Raw genomic sequence first — 19,182 nt, 5'->3', positions numbered from 1 at the left:
TTCTCCCCATTGACATTTCTCCTCTTCTTTTAGACAAATAGTCAACTAAATCAATGTAACTTCCCTATCCTCATATCCTTTTATTTCTTTTCCTTCAACTGCCTTTCTAAATTATCACATGGTAAATTGCACTTAAAATAAGCTTTACTCCGTAATCTTCCTTTCAATATAGTCAGACTAAACTGATATTCCATTAAATATTACAATGCACTTTCTGACAGAGGTGACTTCTGATACACGCGCTGTTTATAGCCCTTTATAAATGAAGAATAGTAAACCATCAGTTTGCAACCCCCTCAATAAACCATTTTTACAGCTTCCCAATGGAGGTAAGTTACAATTTATACTATTTCTGCAGTACCACACAGAAAATAATCTGGATTACTGCCAAATATTATTGAAATTGAAGGCTATCAGAGCAGAAGATAATCATTATTTTACATCTTAATTGCCTGCTTTCAAAAATTCCAATCTTGCCTTTATTGTAGAGTCATTTCTGAGCACCCTGATCTATCCAACAATTGTGAAACAATGTTGCAGCACCAACAATCTGCAAAAATCACTAACTCTAATTTAGGACTGGTGCTTTCACCTAGTTACAAAAGCAATGATAATGATTCCATTTAACTCAAACTTTCAGAATTTCATTCCCAATAAGAATTAAAGCAAGAATTCTGCTTGAAAAAAAATCTGTCTTATATGCAATACTTTCATTTAGAGTCTGATTTCTTGAAGAGTTAACATGTTAATCAATCAGGAACCAAACTCAAAAGTCCCTGCTGAACAGTTTTGGTTTCCTAAGTGCCTGTTTGGCGAGATAAAGGGGCAGGAGAGAATGTTCATGTATAAGCTCCAATATGTTCCATTTACAAAATTTTTAAATCACGCAGAGGGTGGTACATGTATAGAATGAGATGCCAGGGGAAGTGGTGGAGCCTGGTATAATTGCAACATTTAAAAGACATCTGGATGGGTATATGAATAGGAAGGGTTTGGAGGGATATAGGCCAGATGCTGGCAGGTGGGACTAAATTGGGTTGGGATATCTGGTCGATATGGACGGGTTGGACCGAAGGGTCTATTTCCATGCTGTACATCTCTATGACTCTATATAGATGAAACTGAGTTTTTTAAAACTGGGACTAACACAGTATCTATCACTTTGCCGTGTCCTAAAGGGCAGGAGTAGAGTTGAGGTCTGAGACTTGCTTTGGAAGGCTGAAAATACATCAAAAAACTGTAATAACTGACACTTCCCATCATTAGACACAGTAACAAATGGAAATGAATATTTTTAGTCAAAGTTAAATTAGGTACCAAATATTTAATATAATCCTATGAGCTAAGTCTCCTTTATAAATAGTAAAAGAACTGGCATTCAAACTTGCTATGCATCAATATTAATCCACCAGCCATTTCTAGCCTCTAAATTTTTCATGTTTAGTTTAAATCTTGTCAGACTGCCTGCACAAAATCTGAAATTACTTTATCCAAAAGTGGGTGTTCTTGAAGGCTTAGACCAACATATTGTAACTATAGCTAACTTTTCACTGTTTAGGACTAAATAACTGGAGCCTGCCAGAATGAGTGAGCTGTAATCAACCAGTTCTGCCATTCCAGTAGATCATAAGACCATAAGACATTGGAGTGGAAGTAAGGCCATTCGGCCCAACCAGTCCACTCTGCTATTCAATGGCTGATGGGCATTTCAATGCCGCTTACCTGCACTCTCCCCGTATCCCTTAAATTCTTGATTTCGCAAGGAATTATCAATCTCTGCCTTGAACACATTTAATGTCCCAGCCTCCACTGCGCTCCATGGCAATGAATTCCACAGGCCCACCACTCTCTGGCTGAAGAAATGTCTCATTTCCGTTCTAAATTGATCCCCTCTAATTCTAAGATTGTGCCCATAGGTCTTAGTCTCCCGTCTAACGGAAACAAATTCCCTGTGTCCACCTGTTCTAAGCCATGCATTATCTTGTAATAGGTGACCATCTATTTTCAAACATTTGTTCCATATTCTTTAACTTGACGATAAAACAACCCACTCAATTTTGACATTTTCAATTGACACTCCCACCAACCTCAAGAGGTTATCTGCTTTCTGACATCACCAATGAATGAGTTAGGTCTTGTTTTAAGGCTACAGACTCATTATTCTGGGAAACAGGTTCTCTCTACATCTTTTTGACAAATTCTTTAACCATGTTGAACATCTCACTTTCTATCTTCAAGGGAATACAAACTTGGCCAATGTATTCCATAATTTAAGTTTCAGCTCCTGTACTATTCCAGTAAATCTGCACTGCTTCCTGACCAAGGATAAGATATCCACCCTTGGGGCTTTAACAGATGGGGTCCAACCAGAGCCCTGTAGAGTACACACGAGCAGGCACAGAAATCACTGGCCTGGTGCTGCTCCTGGCACAGCCCAGTGGCCCCAGCACTGTTGCCCTGCTCCCAACCCAAACCCACTTTCAATGGGCACTCCCGAGAACCCTGGTTCTTGGGCCATGATGTAGCCCCACCCCCATGTCCCCACTATCACTAATTTCAGGACCTGCTGACACATTTGCAACATCGTTCCTAACATTTTGTAATCCAGAAAGTTCAGGCCCTTGTTCAGAATTCTTCACTCCAGAGAAAATACTTTCTCTCTCTCTCTTGCAAACTCCTTTAATCATTTTTAACACATTTTATTTTGCATGGAGACAGTTGGCCATGGTACAGCAGTTTCCAACTAATTAGTTCTGAGTGCACTGGAGACAGCTCCATGATAACAATGCATTAGTGTACATAGCAATTTGTAGCCCTGGGGAGTTACTGGCAAACTCTTGAGGTATAGTGCATACAGCGTGAATTATTAAAAAGACAACTTGTTCTTCAATAGAAAAACATGAACAGTAGGATGCTACATCTGTCTTTTCTAATATTAAAAGGAAGCTTCTGTGGTGTAAGTTTGAAAATTCTTCAGGAATCATTTGATTAAGTAGAAATTGAGCGCTCCCAAACCCGTACCTGAAAAAGCAACCAGGTCTATTTTACATTTAGTTTTCAATATTTCTAGTCATAATAGATCAAATTAAAACTATTACTCACTCTGCCAGTGGCCTTGTTGAAGAGCAAGAATCTCACATGGCCAGACTGGTCTGGTCCAACCAGGGATGGTACCTGCTGCTGAGCCCTCAAGACCTCATCTGTTCAGAGTTTTCCAAATTGCTCAACTGAGGCATTCTTACTGAGAGCTCAGTGATTTTCTTCCTCCCAATCTATGGCCATGGAGGGAACACATGACAGGGGCTCTACAATAGGTTAAATGAGCATTAAAGTTCAGGAGCTAAGGACTTGCACAAGGATGATTCTTCATTTCCGCTACTCCTTCTGTTGATTAAAATTCAGCTGTTGCATAAATTTACATTTAGTTCTGGACTTGGTGTTGATATTTATATTTGCAATAAAGTGCGGCAAAGGCTCAAAGTTGGAATAAAGATAATTCAATAATCATGATGTTAGATGGAGAATAACCATCCTGTAACCTAATGAACAAAGGCAGCCCAGAGGAAAGGGTTAGGATGAAAGTATTATGAATACTGCCGGAACACTGGAACTGTCATTGCTACAAGCTGGATACTGAGAGAATGATAACCCTTACTGTTGAGAAATTACCAAGGCACTGGTGGCTGCATTCTGTGAAGGCTGGGGAAGTATGTAAATCTTTCCCACAATGTAACAAGCTAAATATATATTTTCAGAAATTGTTCCTAGTTGATCAGAAAAACAGGAACTTCAGTCCCATAATAATATGATGATATCTGACCCACTTAAAAAAAAAAATGGAAATAGGAATTTTAGAACATATGCTTTAATCAGGTTTGGACTCCAGTGAATTAAGCTGAAAACACAGTAAAGTGCAATCACTGAGTGGCCAAAGTAATAAGGTTTCACCACTACAAAATGAGCCTCAGGGTTCAGATACACTCTTTCAGCTCCTATGAGAAGTGGTGACAGTCTGCAACATAAAGTTACACAATTAGGGAAGCGGATGACTGGCATCCAAAGATTTGTTGCATCTATTTGCCAGAAATGTTAGGACCATAGATAGAAGAGTAGGCCTCACAATTCAATCCACGCTCACCCCACAATTTTGTTAGTCTTGGCAGTTCTATGCATTTAATTCCCAATCCCCTAAAAGCCTCAGTTTGACCACAAGATCGCAAGAAATAGCAAACGAAGTACGGTACTCAGTCCCACAAACTTGCTTTGCCATTCACTAGAACCATGGATGATCTGACATTCTTCACATCCACTTTCCTGAATTTCCTCTGTCACCCTCGATTCCCTGACAACCAAGAATATATTGATCTCAGCCTTAAATATACACAAGGACTCTGCCCCCACACCTCTCTGTGGCAAGCAGTTCCAATTGCTCTCAACCCTCATGAGAGAAGAAATTCCTCCTCATCTCAGCCTTAAATTGGCATCCTTTTTTCTGAGACTTTACTCTCTGGTCCTAGATACTCTCATGAAGGGGAAAACATTCTCAGCATTTAAAATAAAAACTGAAGCTGCTGGAAAAGCTCAGTAGGTCTGGCAGCATCTGCAGAGAGAAATCAAAGTTAACATTTCAGGTCCGGTGACCCTTCCACAAAACTATTCTGAGGAAGGGTCACCAGATCCGAAACGTTAACTTTGATTTCTCTCCACAGATGCTGCCAATCCTGCTGAGCTTTTCCAGCAGCTTTTGTTTTTGTTCCTGATTTACAGCATGTGCAGTTCTTTTGGTATTTATTCTCAGCATTTACCCTGTCAAGCCTTTAAGAACCCTGTTTCAATGAGATCATGTTTCATTTTCAAAACTCCAGTGAGTACAGTCCAACCTGTTTAGCCTTTGATCATAGAGAATCCTCCATTCTGGGAATATTTCTAGTGAGCCTCCTCTTCTAAAGTATCAATCATTTTGTTTAACAGGGCAAATGTTTTAGATTTTTTTTAGATTTCTTACAGTGCGGATACAGGCCCTTCGGCCCAATCAGTCCACACCAACCCTCCGAAGATAACCCACCCAGACCCATTTTCCCTCTGACTAATGCACCTAACACTATGGGCAATTTTAGCATGGCCAATCCACCTGACCTGCACATCTTTGGATTGTGGGAGGAAACCGGAGCACCTGGAGGAAACCCACGCAGACATGGGGAGAATGTGCAAACTCCACACAGATAGGTGCCAGAGGCTGGAACTGAACCTGGGACCCTGGTGCTGCGAGGCAGCAGTGCTAACCACTGTGCCACCATGCTGATTGTGTACCCAATAAATCTTCTGATACAAAGCAAAGAAAATGTACCCAAATCCATTGAACAGTTCCACAATTACAAATTAATCTTTTGTGTACTGATACTGAGATCATGTCAACCTTTTCTTAACACAGGTATGATGTCTCAAAGCCAATAAACGTGGGTCTGGTGCATTTGAGATCTTGCCAATTTTTGGGTTGGGTAGTTAAGGCTGGGCTGGGTGATTAAAAATTCAGGAAAAGACAATCTGATAACTAGTCAATGAACCAGAGCATCGATGCAGCACCCACGCAACAAAGTAGTTAGTTATTTCACTACTCTACTAATTAAAATTCATGCACAGCTACTTTTAAAGTGTCCAATTTTTAGATGGTTGGATTTGAGACGTGCCTGTATATCTAAACTTATCTAGTCATCCATTTTTAATATGCACTTTCTGACCACAAGCAAGTTGCATTTGAAGCTACTTACTACACAAGGCAATGATATGACTGCTGTCCTCATGCACAAATTTCCTGGTGACAGCTTCCTCCATGATTTGTTTCACCTGAAATAACATAAAAAGAAGACGACTTAGACAATACTTCTCTGCATGGTATTTTAAGGATCAAAGTTTATACTGTTGTATAATAATTCATAAAAGAATCAATTTTTTTTTATTTTGGCTCAGGAACAATTTGGGAAGCAAGGTCTAGTTGCATTTTGCTGCAGTGGGAGTCATAATTCAGGCTGCTCTTAGATATGTCCAGATCTGCTGACCACAAACAAGTCTCTGCACAAAAATGTGTGGCAGTTCTGAGCCAGCAGTTCTGGCATCAGCCCACTCCAGACCAACAGAAATCAGCTGAAACTCTAGTCTTTTATTGCATAGAATGGAATCAGAATACAATGCAGCCTTTCCCTGTGATGTATATCACAGAAGTGATGGTTCTGTGGCAGCATTCTTCAATAGGTAACAGTTTATAAAGCACTTTGTGCAACTTTGAAATGTAATAACTGTGGGCATGCACATGATAGAAAAAAATGTGGTACATGTGAAAGCATAATTCATACAGTTCTTAATGTTTTACTACTGTTAATGTTGTGCTCATACGCTGTTCATTTTGTCTCCGATGCTGAAACTAATTAGAATGATAGAAGAAAAGGTGAACTGTGTGTAATCCCTAGCAAAACCACAGTCACTAACCATAAAGACACAAAAGGAGACAGAAACTATGATTTCATAAAAGAAAAAAAAAGGAAAAACTGTGGACGCTGGAAATGAAACATAAACAGAAATTGCTGGTAAACTCCAGCAGGTCTGCCAGCTTTTGTGGACAGAAATCAGAGTTAATGTTTCGGGTCCAATGACCCATCTTTAGAACTGGCACCTATGTTTCATAAATGTCATTTAAAGCTTGCCTCTATCATGTGCAAGTACAAAATTACCACATTATATTTTAAAGTTGCACAAGGAGCTTATAAACACTTATCATATTGTCTCAACCAGTTATGAAGAGACAGTTCTTTGATTTCTCTTTTCCTTTAAATTTACAGCAACAACCACTCCTTCCAAATAGTCCACAGACAATTGCTTAGACAATTATTTTAAATTATAGTTTGAATCAAGTGGCTTTGGATGCTCTGTTATCCCAGCAATAGATCTCAGACTATGTTGTAACTCAGAGATATGTTCAGGATAGGAATATAAGCAGCAAATTTACATGGAACTAAAATATGAAGCTCAAGGAAATTACCTTTATAAATAAAGAAAGCAGTTGTCACTGTAGATATAGTGAACATATGTACGGAATAGGAACAGTAGACAACCATTTGGTTCCTTGAGTCTGCTCCATCGTTCAATAAGACCTCAAGTTATTTGGTGCGTGTCTAACTTCAGATCCCTATCTACTCCTGATAACCTTAATTCCCCTGCCTGACAAGAATCTATCCATGGGTCAAGATTAGGGTAGTGCTGGAAAAGCACAGCAGGTCAGGCAGTATCCGAGGAGCAGGAAAATCGACGTTTCGGGCAAAAGCCCTTCATCAGGAATTCCTGATGCATATAAATCATCCATTAAGTAAGGAGGCAAAAGCTGTACATAGTTTTAGTAGCCATCTTGATTACTTGCATACTAACTTTTTGTCACTCAGGCATCAGGACATCTAAATCCCTCTACACCCCAGCATACAGGGCAGAAGCTTAGTTTTAATTTTACTTTACAGAGACACAGGATGGAATCTTCCTGGCCACTAACCAATGTGAGCAATGACAAGGATCACCAGATTGGAAGTGGAGGATTTCCCGATGTCAAGAACAAAAAGTCCTATTTCCAATCGGGTGTCGACCTGAGTCATTTTCCACTGAAATAACACTGCTTTTTTTAGTTCTTCATGCCAAGGTGAACAACTTCACATTTTCCCACATTCTCCTACATCGATCTGATTTTTGTTCACACACTCATCTTAGCTATAACTAGCTGCAACTTCCTAATATTAGCTGTTGGCTTACAGCCATAAGCACTCAGTTTACTGTGGTTGTGAATTGTGTTCTGAGGGGGGAGCTCCATATCTGTCAATGTGCAAGAATGGTCACCCTCTCAAACCCTGGAAAAAGAAATACAGCTCAATTTTATATATAGCACTTAGGGAATCCAACAGACCAAAGGAGAGTTTTTAAAACCTGAGCCTGTACCCCATACAGAGTCAAGTTCATGAGGAGCAAGGTGACCTCCTTCAGGAGTTCTTGCAGCACTGACACCTGACTATACAGTAACAGTGTCATTTCTACATGACAACAAAGTGGAAAATCCCTCAGCAACAGAACAGTGTGCTTTAAACTCCACCTTAAAATCACTCGACTGCAGCTGTGACCCTCCCTTAAAGCTCTATACAATGTATAACGATGAGTTAAACAATGAACCTTTCAGCCACATATTTGTCCAGTGTTGTAAAAAAAACATAGAAAATTAAATCCTCTCTTTGTTAACCAACAGCACAGCATAGCTTGAAAGAGATGAATTTGTTTCCCAGAAAACAAAGGAAAATCTGTCACTGTCAAGTAATTAGGAATTGCCTCCACTTTTGATTTATTTTTTAATTATGTTGTCAATGTTTTTAAAGCATTGTTGAATTTCTAGTTTTGGGAAAAGGAAAAATGCAACGTATTTTCTTACACTTTAAAGGTATTGGGTTTGAATTTCAGTGTGTTATTCATTATAAAAACAAACAACATGTTTAGGTGGGGGAGCAGGAACAAGGAGAGCACAGGATTTAGTGATACCCAGAGATCTACAGAGATCGAGATGCCGGCAGATAATAGGGGGCATAGATATGGTTGGAAGGTGGCTTCAATTTTGCTGAAAAGAAGCTGGAGAAAGATTTTGGTTCATCCAGTTTTTGAGTGTGGGCACACCATTTTAAATTAGATAAGGAAGGGGAGCATTACTAGCATGGATGTGAGTGCTGACATTCAGATGACCAGGTGTTAATGGGATAGTACATTGGAACCTAATCTTTATGCACTCACAAGCTTTATGTATAGAGACAGAGGGTGGAATCTTCCTAGCCATTGAACAATGGTGAGAAAGTTGGGAGAATTGCATGAGATCAGCTGTAAAGAGATACCCAACGCTAGGAACAAAATGCCCAATTTCCAACCAAGTGTTGAATGGCAAGATAAGAACCTTGCCAGTGAGTGGAGAGGGACTTATTAGCATTATTGAGGATGTTAATGCATGCACCATCTCACCTCATTGATATGCAGTTTAGAACTTGCACTGTGACAATTCCTGACACAAAAGTCAGAGTGGTAACCTGAAAACTTCAGCCCAACACTTGCTCCTCCAGCCCTTCACTTTGTACACCAGTCACATACATCTCATGGTACACAGCATGGGCAGTGACCACGCACACCACCTCGGACATCTAGGTCCCCACTGAGTTGGGTGCCAAGTTCCCTCAATCTAGCATGTCTGAAGTAATTAACAGAAACTTTGCAGCACAGTTGTGGACTATCACTGCTAGGTAGAAAGCTTTAAAGATAGTGCTGGTCCCAGGAAATCCCAGCACTGGAAGCCAATACTTCCAACAGCAGTGTGTGTGAATATGACAAGTGGAACAACATGAGGGAGTGATGTAGAACTAATTAGGCTAGTCTGGAAGATAGTAGAGAAAACCCTACCAAGGTTTGTAAAGAGAAATCCTGCAAGAAATGCATCAAAAATGACACTTTGCCAATTCCTGCGAAGATTCAGCCTGTGACATATGCATCCATATGCAAACATGTTTTCTCAATCAATAGTCAGCATCTGAATGAATCATAGGATCCCTATAGAGGTCAATCAGGAGAAACTGAGGACTACAGATGCTGGAGATCAGAGTCAAAAAGTGTGGTGCTGGAAAAGCACAGCCAGTCAGGCAGCATCTGAGGAGCAGGAGAGTTGACGCTGCAAACGTAAGCTCTTCATTCCTGGTGAAGAGGTTATGCTCAAAATGTCGACTCTCCTGCTCCTTGGATGATGCCTGACTGACTGTGCTTTTACAGCTCCACATGTTTTGAGATAGAGGCTATTCAGCCCATCATCGAGTCTGCATTGACTCTCCGAAGAGCATCTCACTTAAACCCGCTCCTTCACTCTATCCCCATAACCCCACATTTACCGTGGTCGATCTACCTAGCCTGCACATCTTTGGACTGTGGGAGGAAACAGGAGCACCCAGCAGATATGGGAGAAGATGCAAACTCCACACATATAGACAGTCACCCAAGGCTGGCATCAAACCCAAGTCCCTAACGTTGTGACACAGCAGTGTTAATCACTGTGTCATGTCACCCCTTGGGCCACACCTGCAATTAAGACGAATTTATACACAATTAAAATGGGAGTTAACCCATGATTTCAGGATATCATAGTGTTTAGCATGAAAAATGTAAAGGTGAAGGTGATCTAAGGATAACCTCCTCGTGGCACACTCACACTAACATGCAGACAGAAGAGATACTCTCAAAAGCAAAATAATTACATTGAAACAAAAGGAGCATAACCGTAGAAATAAGTGCTATGGTGATAGACTTACAGTAGCTTGCAAAAAGGAGAATTTTGTAAATTTATTGAACAATGTATGTCTTTAGATTGGCACCTAACTAATCAAGGGAATTTGAAAGCATGACATCTGGCCCGAGGTCCTTTTTGAGAACTACACAATGCAAATTGAAATGATTTCTAAAAAAACATACATTCACTGAATAAAGAGAATTTCTGTGTACTGTCTGAAGAGGAGCAGTTTAAAAAGATGCTATCCTCAATATCACAGACTGTTGCTGCCTATAAACTGTTTAGCATCTACCAAGCTGTTCGGCTTAATAAAGGCAAGGTTACAAACACCAGACAATGAAGCTTCAAATAGCAATAAAATAATAAGTCTTTACAAATATTTGCTTTTGGCACTAACATGCAGGTGCAGGGAGAGCCCCATATTGCTACGCATTGAACACATCCAAGATTTTTTACAGCCCAATTTACGAATGTCTTGTGAAAATGAATTGTAGATTCAAAAGCTAGATACAGCAATGGGTGTCTTTGAAATTGTTGCTTCTCAAAAACATCTGCTTCACTAATAAACTTTCTGGACGGTTATCTGATATCATTACTCAGTTTAGCCTCAAGACTGTATGACCCACAAGAATGGGTCGGCTTATAACTGCCCTTTGAAATGGCCTAAAAAGCTTCTCAGTAAAAAGGTAATAAATGCCAGTCTTTCCTGTAACACAGTTAAGAAAGGGTGGTTAAGAAAGCATATAGGACATTTGCCTTTGCCAAAGATTCTAGGAATGCGAGGTTATATTGGAGATGTGCAGAACTTTGGTTAGGCAACAGCAGGATTATAGTTTGCAGTTCTGGTCACCGCACTACAAGGAGGATGTGATTGCACTGCAGAGCAGATTCACCAAGATTATTGTCTGGGATGGAACAGATTAGCAATGAAGAGTGGCTGGATAGGCTTGGGTTGTTTTCTTTCGAGCAGAAAAGGCTGGGGGAGGTTGGTGGTGGTGGTGGTACCTAATTGAGGGATATATCATGGAGGGGCCTGGACAAGTGGATAGAAAGCAGATGTTCCCCTTAGTTGAATGGTCAATAACACAGAGACATAAGATGAAATGCAGGAGGTTTAGGAAGGATTTGAAGAAAAATCTTTTCACCCAGAGTATGGTGAGAATCTGGAATGCAGAAGTGAGAAACCTCACAATCTTCAAGTATTTGGATGAACACTTGAAATATCATAACATTCAAGCTATGGGCCTTGTGTTGGAAAATGGAATTGTTACAGATATGAAGGGCCTCTTTTGTCTTGTATGACTATGATATGAGGAGTTAAAAACCAAGGTATGAGGGAACAACACAGCACCACCAACATAATGAATAAAGTTCTTTTTTAAATTCACTCTCAGGAAATGGGCATCACTGGAAAGATCAGCTCCCATGATGATCTGAGAAATTGCTGAGAAATCTTTTTTAATCCATACAGGCCATGTAGCAAGATGCTCCAATTCAATACTTCAGAAGGCCTTGAACAGACAGGTGTAGTCCAGATCTGAAAAGGAATCAATGCCATAAAACAACATACAGGATGCATACAGATATAGAATGCCATTCAAATATTGCTTGGTGGATGCAAGACATGAACACATCTGGACCTTGTTCAGTAATCATGGTCGTGTAGCTTCACTTTTTGTTGTGCTTTCTGTCACTGGGAATGAATATGTGTTATTGGTCATCGATGTAAGGCTATTGCCTAGCACAACATCTTCAGTAGCAGAGTTGTCATCCTGAGGGAAGGGGTGATTGATAATATGCAGTTTGGATACATCACCTATTTTTCCCACAGAACTTGACCATTGCTCATTATAACATCATATGATCTAGGCTAAACAAAATGAAACAGTATCTTTCCTTGAACTCACATACGTGTGTGAAAATCTTGAACTATTACACTTTGCCAAGTTGGGTGAACTGTCAGCTTGTTCATTGATCACATTCTTGTTCTATTTTCTCCCTTCTTTCCCACAGTGCATTGTGCAGATATGTTTGGGTGGATAGTGGGTAGGAAGTAAAAGCTGTAAGGTTCTATCTCCCAAACATAAGAGATGCTGGCAAGGATAGACCAGTGCCGAGACATGTAGCATGTCATTTTAACACAATTTAGGCAAGGCACTTGATATTTAATGATCATACATTTTATGGTATGAACAGTGCAGTCAGTGAGACTGTTTGATTGATAGTAACAAGTACAGGAGGTAATAGGCAAAAGTGGGTACTGCAGATATTGGAGATTAGAGTCAAAATTAGAGTGGTGCTGGAAAAGCACAGCAGGCCAGGCAGCATCCAAGAAGCAGGAAAATCAACATTTTGGGCAAAAGCCCTTCTACAGGAGGAAAAATACTGAATACCAGCATTTCCTGCATACTTTGGAAAGGTGCACTTGTGTACCGCTGACCGCTAACAGTGCTTTTGAGGTACACCAAATGTACTGAATATGGCTATCAATGCGTCAACAATCATTGATATAGTGGTATCTCTGATCTGTCACACTAAAGGGAATTTGTTGAAATAGTCGGTAACCAAATATAATTGTGGAAATTGAAAATATTAATTGTATTTTTCCGCAATAGCTCAAAGAATTTCATGCGAAAAAGATGTTCTCTCAATTATTGAAGTTGATAAAATTAATATGTAGCACATAACTTGATTAATTGATTACTGTCCTTATTAATGCCATGTCAATATATTAATTTGTGCTCTAATTTCTTGTTTAATTTTGCATCTATGTAGCCTCCATGTATGTGGTCTGGCATGTCTTAACGTAGAGCTTATGGAAGTATGACAGGTGTGCCTTAGAAAGTTACATTCTAGGAGAGTCCTAGTTAGTATACAAATGACCAGAATGAAACCTGTTGAGTGTATTCAGGCCACCTGGTAATGACTCTTGAGCTGTTGTAACTGGCCATCATCTGACATAGTTTACTAAATCTGCTGCACTTGCCGTAAACAAAGCATATCAGATCAATGTAGCAATCTGGAATTTCTGCTGTTGCAATAGGTTTGTTACTTCATGGATCCAAATATTAGGTCAATCTGTTTCAACTACGTAAAAGTTTTGGGTATCAACTAATAACAACTGATGAAAACAGTGCTTACATAGTGAGCACCTGGCATCTGGAATGCATTCCTGAGCATGTGGTTGAGAATGATTTAATAAAACAAAAGGACAATTATCTGAGGAAAAACATTTTGCAGCATTACAGGGGAAACATTAGGGAACACACTCCGTATGTTGAGACACAATGTGCTGAATGGTCATAGCACAGAAAGAGGCCATTTTGTGGTTGTCCAGGCCTCTAGACTATTTGTACAGTCACAACCACAGCTAGTACATAAGTGTTTTAAGATCATTTGAAAAGCTGTCTACACAAATTTCCTTACTGTAGAGACCAGATTTTATCTAATGGAAACAAAGTTTTTCAACTCTGTACAAGTGGTTTGACCTGAAGGTCAGTATTCCATTTTACTCCCAAACATATAACATTTATTTGTCAAGAGATTCAAAGTAATTAATGAATCCTAATTGCTTGAACATGGCTTAGAAGTTACATTTTAAAAATCTCATACTGCGCAATCCCTTAAAACACAAACTTAGAAGCACAATACCTCATGGAATCAGGTTATACCCATAGGATTAAGCACCAGGGGTGCAGGGTCAGAGGTGTTCTGTCACTTGTTCAAACAAAGAGTTGTCAATCTTACCCTCATTGAGAGAGAAACAACTGGTGGTGGTTTAATCGGAGGGTCACCATGCCTCAGGCAAGGGGAGAGGTTGAGAAGGCAGGACCTTCATGGTTATCTCAGATGGTGTGGGACCTGTTGGTGTCACCCTGTATCACAAACCAGCCACCAGTCAACTGAGCCCACAGTAATGTAACAAAGTTCTGAATGGAAGGCCAGGAAGATCTTTTAAAAAAAAAAAGAGGGGACAATTAGAGGTCAGTATGATCAATATGTTGCACACACCTAGTGGTTGGTTTCAATGCAGATGGGGGTTAGGTCCTAGGTCTTCTGACATATTAGACACATTCCTACTCCTTTGCTATGAGCTTTGGTATCAGCCATACGTTTAATTGTATGATGTTCTCCAGGCCATTACAATATTATGTTTAAAATTCACGGAAGTGGTGGAAGCTGGTACAATTACAGCATTTAAAAGGCATTTGGATGGGTATATGAATAGGAAGGATTGGAGGGACATGGGCCGGGTGATGGCAGGTAGGTCTAGATTGGGTTGGGATAACTAGTCGGCATGGACAGGTTGGACCGAAGGGTTTGTTTCCATGCTGTACATCTCTATGACTCTATATAACTGTGGTCTTTGCTGAATCAGACTATCCCCCTCAATTTTCCTTTTAAAATAGATGTGACTACTTGTGCCTGTGTTCACAGTTAGAAGGGACCAAATCCTTACTAACAAAGTCAGTGTAAGATGTTTAACTTGTCTCAGCAATTAATAATGACTTGATTATTTACCATCTATAGGAAGGCAAGATCAAAGCTCATCATTAGCATGGTAACCATCAATTGTTTCAGTCTTTTTGAATGAAGGGAACAAAATTTTCTTTAAAATTCAAAAATTTGAAATATTTATTGTTCTCCAAATACTTTTTTTAAAAAAATATTCAAAAGTCCTGATGTGTGATCGGTGTCTTTCCCGCACCCACCCAAAGTCCCCAACCAGAGGTTAAGAATTTTACAAGAAAATGCAATGTGAAAGTCTCACACCTTAGATTTATTTTTATTCACTCACTGTCTGGCTAAGCATTTATTGCTCGCTACTAGTTGACCTTGTGAAGGTGGTGAGCTGCCTTCTTGAACCGTTCCATTTGATGTAGGTAGACCAAGGTGCTGTTTATGAGCGAGTTCCAGGGCTCTGATCCAATGACATTGAAGGAATGGAGAAACATTTTCAAGTTTGAATGGCGAGTGGCTTGGAGGGAAACTTGCAGGTCATGTTGTTCCATAAATGTCCTCTATTCTTTTCTAGATGATGGAGGCCGTAGGTTGGGAAGGTATTGTCCAAGGCATTTTGATGCATTTCTGCAGTGCATCTTACAAATGCTGCACATTGCTGCAGCTGAGCTTCAGTGGTGGAGGGACTGAACACTTGTAGATGTGGTACCAATCAAGTAGGCTGTTTTGTCCTGGAGGATGTCAAGCTTGAGTGTTGTTGGAACCACACTCATCCAGGCATAATCCATCACACTCTTAACTTTGGCCTCACAGATCATGAATAGGCTTTGGGGAGCCAGGAGGTACATCACTCACTGTAAGATTCCTAGCTTCTGGCCTGATACACAGTGCATATGCACAACTACCAATCCTCCAAGAACAATGGAGATGCCATGTCACTATTTGAAGAAGAACAGGGAAGTTGTCCCAGCCTGCAGTCAACATAATTTAGAAAGAACAGATTAGCTGGTCACTTATTTCATTTGTTTGTTGCACCTTGTTGTGCATAAAGCCATTCTGTAACTATGACAACATTACAAAAGTACTTGATCAACAGTAAAGTTTTTGTTTTGAATATCCTAGTTCCACAAAAAACTCTAAACAAACACAAGTTATTTCTTTAACACATTTGACTTCTCCTTCCCAGCATCCTCAATCCTAAAATCCAAGTTGTGCCATCTCCAATTCACTGTGTCCATTCATTCCTAGATTTTGCTTTCTTGATTTATTTGATCTTCATGTCTTTTGGTATTCTGGTACAGTATCTCAACCTGGGTGGCATTTTGAAATATGAAACTTGACCCATTCAAATCTGTCAAGGAAGGCAAAAAGACTCCTAACGTAATTCCTACCAAAAAATTCAGTAACTGCAGCATTTTCACCAAACTTTGCTGCAAGTCAAAGACAATGCAGACATATTTACATGCATTTGTGTGCATTACCCAAGCATAACACAACCATCTTGGCTCCCATTCTACAACTATGACAACATTACAGCACAAAAATGTTTGACTGTCATTAAGTCTGTTTTTGAATATCCTGTTTCCAAAAAGGCACCAAGATGGTGGCACTGGCAAGGAAGGCAGCGTTTGTGTTCCTGGACCTGTCCAGCCCAGCCCAGGTGGCCACTTCCTTCCTTCTTTCCCAACCCTTTTTGTCTTCTTTCTTTTTCTTCATCATCATCTCATCAACGGTAGTGGAGAAGGTGACATTGCAGAGTGGAGCAGCCAGAGTGGAACTCTTGCTGAGGCAAAAGCCTGACCTGGCAGCAAAGCCAGGGACTCTTGATTATGGTAGGCCTAGAGCGGGGACTCTAGTTATGGTGAGGTGGCAGCGGAGCCAGAGTCTCCTGGTTGTGGGGCCAGCATGGCACCCAACATTGGCGGCCTGTCAGAGAGGTGGGCCCAGTGATGAATAGACAGCACCTAAAGAGCGACAACTCTAATGTTGGTGGGTCCAGCACAGGTGGCAGTCTGGATGTTGGTGGTCGGCTGGCTCAGGGCTCATGCTGGAGGTGGCAGAACAATGATGGACTTTGTCAGCTTCATCTTTGATCCTTTTTATTCTTAAAATGATCAAATGGTGCCAGATTTTGGCAACAGTTGAAGCTTTCCATTGTATTTTATTGTGCTGTTCACTGTGGAGGACAAGTTGACAATAAAATCATTCATTTCCAATCCAGCACACCAGAATCCAGGCAGGACACAGAGGGTGAGAACATGACTTCAGTTCTAAAATTTGCTATGTTTATAAAGGTTCCCTGAAAATCTTGTTAATTATCACCAATGTCATCACTGCGCCAAGATAAGTTGAAAACAAATAATTCAAAACATTGACACTTTAGTCTTTTGTTTACAATTTTCCAATAGACCACCAATGAGCACAGCAATGGGGCAGATGTCAAACTTACATACAATGGCACAGCAATATTTAATATTCCCCAATTCCAACATAAATGGCTTATAAATTCCAAATCTCAGAAATTATGTAAAGAACTCCCTAACATACCTCACAACTTCTGTTTTGTATGCCTCATATTGACAGTCAGAGACAGCATTTAAAGTGCATAGACCGTATATTAGGTAGCGATGTTCCTGGAACGTAAAATAAAAAAACAGGAAAGCTTGCACATCATATCTCAAAATATGTTTAAAGAACTTCACATAAAATAAATTAATTTGAAGTGCAGTGAGCATTGTTAATTGTTAAGGCAAATGCAGCAGCCAATTTACTAGAGATAGGCCTCACATAACACTAACGATGTGGATGGCCTGTTCATGGCCTTTAGTGATATTCGTTCAAAGAGAAAGAATGGTGAAAGCGCTTAGAAAAATCATTAATTCACAAATTGCAGCCAAGGAATTGGGATCGCCCACTGAATCACTGAACCATTAGAAAAGATCTTGTTAAGTGCTCTGACTTTACAAAAGTCAAGAACACAAAGATTCATTACAGCAAACGATTGGCATGGAGTACAATGTTGTCTATGTTTAAAAGCAGACCTATTTTTCTTGAAGCAGTGGCTACATGCACTTTGACAAACATATTTAAAACCTGAAATCAAATCAAATTCCTGTCTTTCACATCTATTTCATTTTTCTTCTACAAATATAACTCTTGTAAAGATCTGCATGCTCAATTAACACAAACAGTACTGCAGCATAACAGACTAGATGCATCAAAATGATTTCTCACTAAACCGCTATGTAAAAGTCTTCATCAAAAGCAATTTAGCTAAATTAATCTGACATCACTGGCTGACTGAATCAGGTGGTGCTTTACTCATTTTCCTCAAAGGGAAGAGTAATTATATCTTATTACACTATTGACTTGCCTGTACAAAAGCCCCATTTACAACTTGCTTAATTCATTCGTGGGACATGGGTATTGCTGGCTCGTCAAACAATTATTGCACCGATCTAATTATTATTTTTTTAACTAGATTACTTACAGTGTGGAAATTGCTCTTCAAAAGACAGTGGTCAGCCACCTCTTAAGCCACTGCAGTCCATATGGTGCAGGTATACCCACAGTGATGTTAAGTGAAAAACTCCAGAATTTTGACAAGTGACGGTGAAAGAAGAGCAGTTTATTTCAAGAATGACATGTGTTGACTTGGAGAACTAAGACATAGTGGTGCTCCCATGCATCTGCTACCCCTGTTCTTCCAATGAAAGGCATCAATGTATCTATACATTAAAATAGCAACATTTCAAAAGATGGTTGCAAAGCACTTTGGGATATCCTGTGTCTTGAGAGGTGCTATATAAAATGCAAGTTTTCCTGACTACTGTAAGGTGTCTGTCTTTCAGATCCTGCCAGTGGGAGTCTAGGTTCATTTTTAAAGGGTCAGACTTCACTACCACAACACCATGGATCTGCAGATGATAAAATTGGCAGCCTGCCAGTTTTGGATCACTACAACATCCCAGGCTGTTGGTGTTTACAGAAGGGGTTTGTTTCTGTTTTTGTTCTTTCAAGGGATATGGGTGTCACTGGCTAAGCCAGCATTGACTGTCATCCCTAATTGCCCTGGCAAAGATAGAAACTAGAGGCAATAGTCAGCTATTCGGCCCTGTAAACCTGCTTCATCATAGAGTATGATCATGGCTGATCCTCTATCACAATGCAAGATGCCTCTTGAACCACTGTAGTCCTTGAAGTGTAAGGAAACCCACACAGTGCTTTTAGGAAAGGACTCCTAGGATTATGATCCAGCAAAAAATGAAGGACCACTTATATAGTTCTGCGAGAGGTGATGGCCTACTACCATTACCACTATTCATCCACAGAACTAGGTCAAATTCTACAAAGTAAGATGGTGGAATTTAAATTCAATAAAAATCTGG

At 39.9% G+C, this 19,182-nt stretch overlaps 1 protein-coding gene across 2 annotated transcripts in view; it reads right to left on the bottom strand.

The window, feature by feature from the left end:
• The window catches only part of sgsm2 (small G protein signaling modulator 2), a 204,105-nt gene that overhangs the window by 167,526 nt on the left and 17,397 nt on the right, over window positions 1-19,182 (bottom strand). For both annotated transcript variants that reach the window (XM_043718289.1, XM_043718290.1), the window contains exon 2: window positions 5,769-5,844. In XM_043718289.1, the coding sequence (XP_043574224.1) occupies window positions 5,769-5,844 (76 nt within the window). The remainder of the gene's footprint in view (window positions 1-5,768; window positions 5,845-19,182) is intronic.

Source organism: Chiloscyllium plagiosum, chromosome 28 (genome assembly GCF_004010195.1).
Source record: "Chiloscyllium plagiosum isolate BGI_BamShark_2017 chromosome 28, ASM401019v2, whole genome shotgun sequence".
Classification (NCBI taxonomy): Eukaryota; Metazoa; Chordata; class Chondrichthyes; order Orectolobiformes; family Hemiscylliidae; genus Chiloscyllium; species Chiloscyllium plagiosum.
Note: the sequence above shows the minus strand (reverse complement) of the source record. Positions and strands in the feature narration are given on the sequence as shown.